The 8,716-nt window shown below is 46.2% G+C and overlaps 1 protein-coding gene across 1 annotated transcript; it reads right to left on the bottom strand.

Moving 5' to 3' along the window:
- Positions 1 to 215: 215 nt before the first annotated feature.
- dld (deltaD) lies at positions 216 to 8,449 on the bottom strand. Its single transcript, XM_038702173.1, has 12 exons — positions 7,954 to 8,449; positions 7,481 to 7,786; positions 6,706 to 6,766; positions 5,723 to 5,980; positions 4,275 to 4,335; positions 4,054 to 4,184; positions 3,781 to 3,950; positions 3,469 to 3,685; positions 3,189 to 3,362; positions 2,378 to 3,074; positions 2,032 to 2,260; positions 216 to 1,915 (listed from the first exon to the last, which is right to left on the bottom strand). The coding sequence occupies exons 1-12, from the start codon at positions 8,005 to 8,007 to the stop codon at positions 1,910 to 1,912; spliced, it is 2,364 nt and encodes a 787-aa protein (XP_038558101.1). The 5' UTR covers positions 8,008 to 8,449; the 3' UTR covers positions 216 to 1,909.
- Between the last annotated feature and the right edge of the window lie 267 nt (positions 8,450 to 8,716).

The raw sequence follows: 8,716 nt of genomic DNA, 5'->3' as shown, positions 1-8,716 counted from the left end.
TACGATTATGCAAAGCTCTCTCTGCCAACCCTAACTACAGCCAAAGCATTAGATGTGCACACTAAATATACAAAATAACACCTATTACTGTGAGGTGAAGCCACTGCTGGTCTCACAACACACAGCAGGAAGTTGTTCATTCGTCTTAATCACTGTATTCGTCCCTTAAGTGCATGTAAACCACTTATAAATATAAAATCACTAAACACCAGTTCTGCTATATTTCATTCCTCTTTTATTTTGGAAAAATATTGCGCTGTTTTCCAGTAATAAAAATGACAGGCTCTGTACATACGACTTTTCTCTTAAATACAACACAGTCACAGGGGTCTCAAGTGCCTAACACATACATGCATACATACTTACATACATACATTATCTGCCAAATAAAAACAATCCAACTTAAATTATAACAGGTTCAACAAAAAAAAGAATCACAATGAAATGGAACACAAATAATTACATAATTAAATTAAAAGAATACATCTTTCTTTAGATAACAAATAACATAAAAAACAAATGATCCCAACCAACGGCAGGCAGGGTGATGGTGTCCTTCAATTGGCTAATAGTGGAAGACTGGGAGTGAAGGGAGCGGGTGTGGGCAGTGCATACATTTGACACCACGCACAGGCATCACCTCTTCTGTACACACACACACACACACACACACACACACACACACACACACACACACACACACACCTCCATAGTGCAATGAGGTCTTGGCAGTTAAGACTAGTCACTTATAGCTCAGCTTACTTGGAAACACAAGCATCATCAGAGTTCAGGACAATCTTGCACAAAGCAACTTTTTTAGGTCATTTTGTCAATAAATTGTGGTGTAAAGAGCTGCCAGGGAAATATATGTTACTGGATAATTATAATTTCCGTATGTTTTGTCTGATTTGTTTCACTTTCTTCTCTTATTTTGATTGTTGTGTTTCCTAAGTTGCTCTGCCCAAAACATTGCCCTGTCTATCACAACCTTCAAGGGTCAGGGGGCCAGTATGGCCCAACAGGATCCATGTCGGATCAATCTGCAGTCACTACTGGAGTCTTCAGTTCTCTATTTTTGCTGAGAACCAGCTCAGCAAACACTGTTTCTGTCAGTGCTGCAGAGTTTAAGATGCACAACTGGTTTTAACTTTGTGTTTGTTTTGTCTGAAAAGATAGAGATTGAGATTTTTTTATGAATTCTTAGACTACAGCAGCAGCTGCAGAACTAATGAAGTACAGGGACTTCTACTGTTGCTAGCATTCATCCTTTACTCTGCAGCACTGTGCAGAACATGAACTGTCCAATATCCACTTTTACACTGCATTGTAAAACCACAGCACATAACAGTACTACAACAGTACTTCAAAAGTTCTCAGTACTCCAAAGGTACTACACTGTTCATTCAATCAGTACTCCACGGTACTACAATATCATCAGTCAACATCCAAGTCAATACTCCACAGTTTATCAGGAGAGAAGAGTTCATCCTGGTACCAGCAGTAAATCTTCCGCTGCTGCAACAGACATCAAATGAGCTCTTCTCCAGCAGCCACCATTTGACTGCTTGAGTACTCATTCAGCACTGTTTCTGTACAAGGTTTGTACTGGTGCCAGCACTGTCTCGCATTGAGTCAGCATTAGACCTACATCCATCGAATATCAAAAATGTCCAGTATTCACCGGTCGTACTACTGTAGTACTAAGTCCTCGACAAGTTGGTACTTTGTCCATGCTGGCTCAGTAACACCTTGGCTCAAAGTCCTCTGGTAAATCCCAGGGAACAGCAGCAAACAGCAGGAGTAAAACCTCCCAGACTAGCTGAGCTCTACTACTCAGGGCTGGTGTGAGTGAACCGCCATCAACCAGAGGAAACTGGTCCGAGCTGATCTGGTCTGGTCTGGACTCGTATCATACCTGTAATACAGAGAGAGAAATAAAGTCAGTGTTTGATGTGTTTTACATGTGTACTGGGGGAAGTTAAAATTATTCTGTATATTTGCAGGCAGATACTCCTATTTTTGTGTACTCACCTCTGTAGCGATGATACATTCGTCTTTTTGGTCCGACATGACGTAGACGGACTGGTATTTGGTATCGGTGGTACACTGGTACCTGTCACTGGGATTGTGGTATTCAACATCACTGGTTGACTGGTATTTAAGATCACTCGCTGACTGATAGTTGAAATCGCCGGATGACTGATACTTTGCTTCGCTGCAGCTTGGTGACTCTTCTACTTGCTTCGTTTCTGAAGCGTTGCTGCGGGACAAAAGAGGAACACAAACAGCTTCAGAACAGATTCACATGTCCATCTTTTTAATTCATGCATTTTTCAGCAGTGTACCAATTTAAGTAGATATTTCGACAGCTATGTACCTGTTAAGTCTCTTCCTGTATCCTTCCTCTGAGTCAGACTCATCCAGCATTTCACATTTAACCTCTGGCTCGTCACACTCCCCTTCTTTACACAGCAACAGCTCCTCAGGCCGGAGCTCATGGACCAGGTTGTACTCCACACTGGGGTAGCGAGTCTTAAAGCCGTTCTTCTCTGATCCATTGAGTCCGCTGATTCCACTCAGACCACCCAGTGACCCAGCGAGGTCCACCTTCTTGTTGGTGTTCTTAATTGACGTTGTCATCATAGTGCCCAGTTCCTTGTCACTGCGGAGACAGTTGTTGGTGGTAGTCAGGTTGTTCATGGTCTCATGGCTGTCGCTGTGGACACTGTCACCCTGGTGACTGTGCCGCTCCTGCAGTTTGACCCGAACATAGACCACCAGCACTGAGCAGCCGATCAGGATCACAAGAACGAGGAAGACTCCGGCGCACACGGCCGTCCAGGGAAATCCGCTGTCGTCATCATCTTCGTCATTTCCACTTTCTGAATATCGGCGGTCTGGTCCATCCACCACTGGCTGACCCACCGGTAAGAGGAACTGGCAGTTGTGACCGCCGTAGTCAGGCACACATGCGCACACATAGCGACCGCCACGCTCGTGGCAGGTGGCTCCATTGTGGCAAGGGTTGTGATGGCAGCGGGAGATGGGTGAGCTGCAGTTTTCCCCAGTATATCCTACAAAAAAAATCAGAGTTTAAGAGTCTTGATTAGTACTTAAATGAAACTACATGAAAAACAAATTAAAGTAAACATAATCCCACAAGACACATGTGTTGAGTTCTGTCATACCTGGGGGGCAGGTGCAGGTGTAGCCGTTCACTCCATCCTGACACGTCCCACCATTCTGACAAGGGAAGGACAGACAGTGTCCAGACATGCTGCTGCTGTCCTCACAGTTAGGACCTGAAAATCCCTCAGGACACTGACAGAGGTAGGAGTTCACCAGATCCACACATTCTGCACCTGCAGAGGGGAGAAGGTTGGGACGAAGACAGAGGTATTAGTCTCCGGATAATGTAATTCTAGGTTCAGGTTTAATTGTAGCTTACAAACATAGAGGACAACGTACCGTTTAAGCAGGGGCTGGAGGAGCAGTGGTCGATTTTCTTCTCACAGTTGAAGCCAGCGTATCCCATCGGGCACTGGCAGAAGTAGCCACCTTCTGGGTTGTCGGCACAACGCCCACCATTGAAGCAAGGCCCGTCCGCACAGGAATTGGCACTTAACTCGCAGTTGTTGCCATAGAAACCAGGTGGGCAGGTGCACTTATAGCCACTATCATTATCCTGTATTGGAAATCACGTAAACAGTGGTTACACACAAGCTTGTTGTCATTAATATACTTGTTTTTTTTCAGTCACGTCTCTTTATTGATACTCACAGAGCAGCTGCCTCCGTTGCGACAGGGGTTTCCAGAACACTCGTTAACCTGGAGCTCACAGCTGGCACCTGTGTATCCAGGCAGACAGGAGCACGTGTAGCTGCCCTGGCCGGTGTTGGTACAGGTGGCTCCATTAAGACAGGGCTTATGGTGTGTACAGTAGTTCAGATCTGGAAACATCAACAAGAAACATATATAAACACCCCGGTTTAAATACGACACTAAGAGAGCCGATTGAGTCCAACAAAGTAGTACATCACTCAGTAAACTCACCCTGGTTGCAGAAGAGCCCACCCCATCCCTCCTGGCAGTTACATTGCCAGGGCTGTTGGCAGGTACCATGGAGGCAGCCGGGGTAACGGATACAGTCATCACAGTAACGGCCACTGAAGCCCACACGACACCTGGGAACACGACATTCATAAAACACTGTTCGTAGCGAAAACATAGAGAACTTCTTAATTTAATTTAATTTTCAGTGTTTTTCAACTTACTTGCACTCTCCAGGTTTATCACAGAAGCCATGTTCTTCATCACAGCCAGGAAGACAGATTGCTGCAGGGAGGAAACAAATAGTGACAGGTGAATCATGGGAAATCCAGTGTTTATCCATCAGTCTTCCATTCACAGAGGGACTTTTCAAACCGCTGCCTGTCTGTTTGGTTGGGGCCCCGACCTATCTGTTTGTCTGCCTTTCAGCCTGTCTGCTGGTCTGCCTATCTTTCCAAGTTGTTTTCCTGTCTGTCTACAGTTTGGTTAATTCGCTCCGTTTTCTTCCTTTAACTTTCTGTCACAGAGACCTAACAAACCAGAAAGAGGCCTATGGCTCATGTCTGGTGGTTAAAGACACTCTGGATCAAACTTAGCTGTCAAAGTGGAAAAAGATAAAATCTTGAGGGTAATCGGGGTCATCAGGTCATTCTTGGCCTCAGACTGAAATGTCTTGGTCTCAAAAGTTGCTGAAAACGTTGAACAGCCCACAGGGAGCTAAAGCAACTTTGGTCACCAAACAGGGGAACCAGCCAACAAGCCTTCTCCTTTAACATGGTTGCTCTCCAACACAAAAGCATCCCACACAAAGCCCCCTTTCTCCCCTTAACTGTGGGTCAGAAGTCCCTTTTCTCACCCTTGGCCCCTCTCCCCCCTCCTACTTCTGATCCTCCTCGCCTCCCTTCCTCTTCCATCAACCTATCCTCTCTCTTCTCCTCCTCTCTTCTTCCTCTCCTCTTCTACATTTTCCTTTTCCATCCTCTGCCCCCTCCCCAATTTCTCCCACCTCCCCCAACAGGGCCAGCTGGTCTGTGTGGAGCTAACCACCAGACAGCTGCTCCATTGTCTCCTCTCACCGAGCAGCTGCCCCCTCCACAACAATATACGTCCCCGCTCAGCCAATCACCAGCCCAATCCGCAACAATACAGGACCCCCACTTGGCCAATCGGGGAGGAGGTTTGGGGCAAGGAGGCCCCAGTGGTCTAATGGAAGGCACGCGGCGTGTGAATTACTGAGGAGCCACTGTGGCTCATTAGAATGGAGGCCTCTGGTGCTATGGGATAACTGACTGATGCCTGTTGCACACAGGCCCTGCATTAGGAGGTGGAAAACAGTCTCTAAACAATACAGATAGGCAAGTGATTAACTGATTAGCTGATAGTGATTCATATCTAAGCCAAAATTAATGTGAAGCATGAGTTGTTATTGCTCATGTATTGAGGCATTACTGTGGGGTCAGACATTTTATGTAAACATCAGCATCTACTGCTTATTACTGTGCTGCTCCTTCAGCTTATCTATCCCACAAGCAGCTGTCAGTGAAATATTAACTACTGCAATACTGCCAAGATGAACCCGTGTTTTTTTTTTATCCCTCTTTTATGGCATTTCTTAATGTTGCTCCTTACAGCCTGAATGATAAGCATTAGATTAATAACCAAACCAACTTACGTTCAGTGCAGTACTGTCCTTTCCAGCCAGAGTTGCATATGATCTCCCCGCGCTCGCCACAGCTGAAGTGCCCAAAAGCATCGTCTCGGGGCCGGCAGAAGACAGAGCAGCCATCGCCGTAGTAGTGCTCGTCACACAGGAAGCGGTAGGAGTACCGCAGCTCAGTTCTGCCGGCTGTCTGCATGTCCTTGGACCACTCCTCTCCCACAGTGAGGTGACGCTGAGTGGTGATCCTGCTGATCAGACGCTCCGGGTTGTCTGCAAAAGTCAATGAATGTTATTACTGTTAGTGTTATGATTGAATGCTAACAGGATGACAGCACAAGTATTTTTGACCAAAATAGTATTTTGGGGAGATGGATGCTGCTGTATGAATAAAAAACTATTTTATGATGTCAAGTGTGGACTCTCCTTTTAGAAATAGAATATAGGTTACACCTGGTGAGTGTCAGTTTTTTCATTATCTCCCCCACCACCATCAGAGACACACTCCCATTCTGTGGCCAGTTAGTCATCATTATTGCAGTGATAAGAGTGGGACATAAAGATAACAACAGCAAATATCCCAACTACGGGGGTAAATCTCACCTGGTACCTACAAAAACTTTGGGTGGCCTTGTGACCAGTGTCACACAAATCTAAAGTGTCATCAAATCTACATGTTTTATGCCCAAAATAAATAAATAAAAGCTACTTAAATTATTAGGATATTAATGTAATACTGACATTTCAGTTTTATGATGACAGAAACACAAATAAAATAACATGTCATGCATTTAGGAAGGAAGCTTTAGGCCTACATGTTGATATGAGTGTCAACATAATGCTGTAGGGGAAGAATCCAAAAGCACTTAATAAACTTTGCCTTGCCCTGTTTAACACTAATGGATGAGCAGTAAGTGTAAAAACGTCATACTGAGGCCACTATTAGCCTTCTGGCCTGTCTTTGAGTTACAGCGCTGTGTTCTCTGGCAGCCACCCACCTGTTGTCAGGTCATCCAGGGAGTCAGTGTGCAGAGCTTCAATGATCAGTGAAAACGTCCCCTGAGGAGAGAGAGAGAGAGTCAACAGCTGCTTGGCCTGGAGGCTTCCCTCCCTCAGCAGGGCTGCAGAGGGCCATTAGGAGGCCTCCCAATAAACTTCACAGCCTAATTCCCGTGTTGATTAGGGGCTTAATAAGAGCTACTACCTGCTCCCTCTTCACACCCCTGCTACTATCACACTCTGACACCGTAAAACCAAACGGGGCGGAATTTCACGCTGAGCTGCCAATGATGTGCCAACTCAGAGGATGTTAAATTTCCCACCACGCCTGGTCGGAGGAGAGAAGCGTTTGGTTCCCCCACCCTAACACACACACACACACACACACACACACACACACAAGCACGCCCTCCTCCCCTCCCCATTTTATCCTACCAAAGAGCACAGAAATACTACAATAGCCCCTCTCACACACTGCTGACAAAGACCCTCACAAGTGTTGAGTTTGGGAGCATCTGTTGCGTTTTGCACTCTTCAAAGCAAATATGTCCCAATGGAACAAGACTGTAATAACTATGCCCATGTTTTCAGTGGTCCTTAATAATGTGACATTAATTCTGGTATAGAATTGATCACACCAAAACTGTACAATTAAATGCGTATATCTTACAGTAATGTTGCAGGAAAGGTTGTAGGCTAGTGACCACCTTGGAGGTCATTTTACAGTATTACAAATAATAGGCTATTTATCATAAGATGCCCATAAACACTTACCGGCCATGTGAAGCCGAACGGGAAGTGGATTGGGTTGGTGAAGCTGTCCGCGTTGGTCTCCGGTACCTGGAAGGAGTTCGAGCCGAGGACGGGCGTCACAGCACCGCCGTAGGTGCAGGGAGGCTCGGGGGAGACGTTGGCCTGGTAATGCTTCAGACAAACCCGAAAGAAAGTCTTGCACTCACACTGCTGGTGCTGGCCCTGCGGATGAGCAGAGCCTCCGGGGCAGCAGTTGCCGTTCCCCGTTACCCCTTTCTTGTTGAGAAACTCCTGCAGCTTCAGCTCAAACACTCCAGAGCCTAAAACCTGTAACACACACACATAATCAGCCCAGTGTGTTTGAGACTGGTAACTTCAGGATGTGTGTGGATAGTCCATAGGTTCTTTAAAAACGTATTACAGCCGCAAAAGTATGCAAACAAACACAGCGTGCGTTTTAATACCCCTCAAAATTCTACTATTATTGAACCTACCTGGCAGGTGAGGAGGGAGAGAGTGACAACCAGGAGCAGACACAGGCGTCCCATTGTGTTGACAGCCCTTCAACAAGCAGTGAAAGCTCCACAGGTCTGTGTAGCCCGGCTCAAACAATCATGGAGCAGGTTTCTAAAAGCTTTCCGTTATGCCACAGTCAGGAGGGATGGTGAAGTTAAACTTTTCCTTGGCGTTTGTCTTTGCGTTTGTCTTCAGCCCCTCTATTTTCCCATATGAGTTCCCCGAGTTTTTGACAGAGTGAAAAAAAAGTTTTACAGAGTAAAGTAATCCTCAGCAGAAGGATCCCCTTGGAGAAGCGTGAATGAAATCCCCGATGGAAATGTAAGAGAGTTAATTCCAATCAATCGTTGTAGGAGAAAGAGGCAGCTCTCGATGGCCTTGTTTATTTTCCCACTTGATTGATAATGATATGCTTCTCCTAAGTCTCCGTCTCTCTATGTCTCTCTCGGTCTAACAGTGCGTATGTCTGATGGGTCTCCTGCCCTGCACAGGGTTTTATACCGGGCCAGCAGGCGAAGGGTAATAAGATGTAAATGAGCCCTTCTGCTCCTCTTCTTCCCCTCCCTCCACCACCACCACAAGTCCGCCCCGGGGCCATCACAAAGAAAGGGGAGGGGGGAGGAGAAGGGGTGCACACAAGTTTTCTAAACCCGCCCCCCCTTCCCTCAAAGGGACAGACCAAATGGCTAGTGAGCTGTTAAATGTGCAACAACCCCTTGCTTCCCCGATGCCTCCCTCCTC

This window comes from Micropterus salmoides, unplaced genomic scaffold (assembly GCF_014851395.1).
Source record: "Micropterus salmoides isolate LMB-PRFRI ecotype aquatic unplaced genomic scaffold, ASM1485139v1 Ms_hic_scaffold_6, whole genome shotgun sequence".
In the NCBI taxonomy this organism is placed as follows: domain Eukaryota; kingdom Metazoa; phylum Chordata; class Actinopteri; order Centrarchiformes; family Centrarchidae; genus Micropterus; species Micropterus salmoides.
Note: the sequence above shows the minus strand (reverse complement) of the source record. Positions and strands in the feature narration are given on the sequence as shown.

Bases quoted from the DNA above. Each gene is read 5' to 3' on its own strand.
- dld (XM_038702173.1), bottom strand. From the start codon at position 8,007: ATGGGACGCCTGTGTCTGCTCCTGGTTGTCACTCTCTCCCTCCTCACC. The intron at 5,981-6,705 runs GTGGGTGGCTGC...TGACTTTTGCAG, and splicing joins CCTGGATGACCTGACAACAG to ACAACCCGGAGCGTCTGATC. The intron at 3,951-4,053 runs GTGAGTTTACTG...TGATGTTTCCAG, and splicing joins TGGGCTCTTCTGCAACCAGG to ATCTGAACTACTGTACACAC.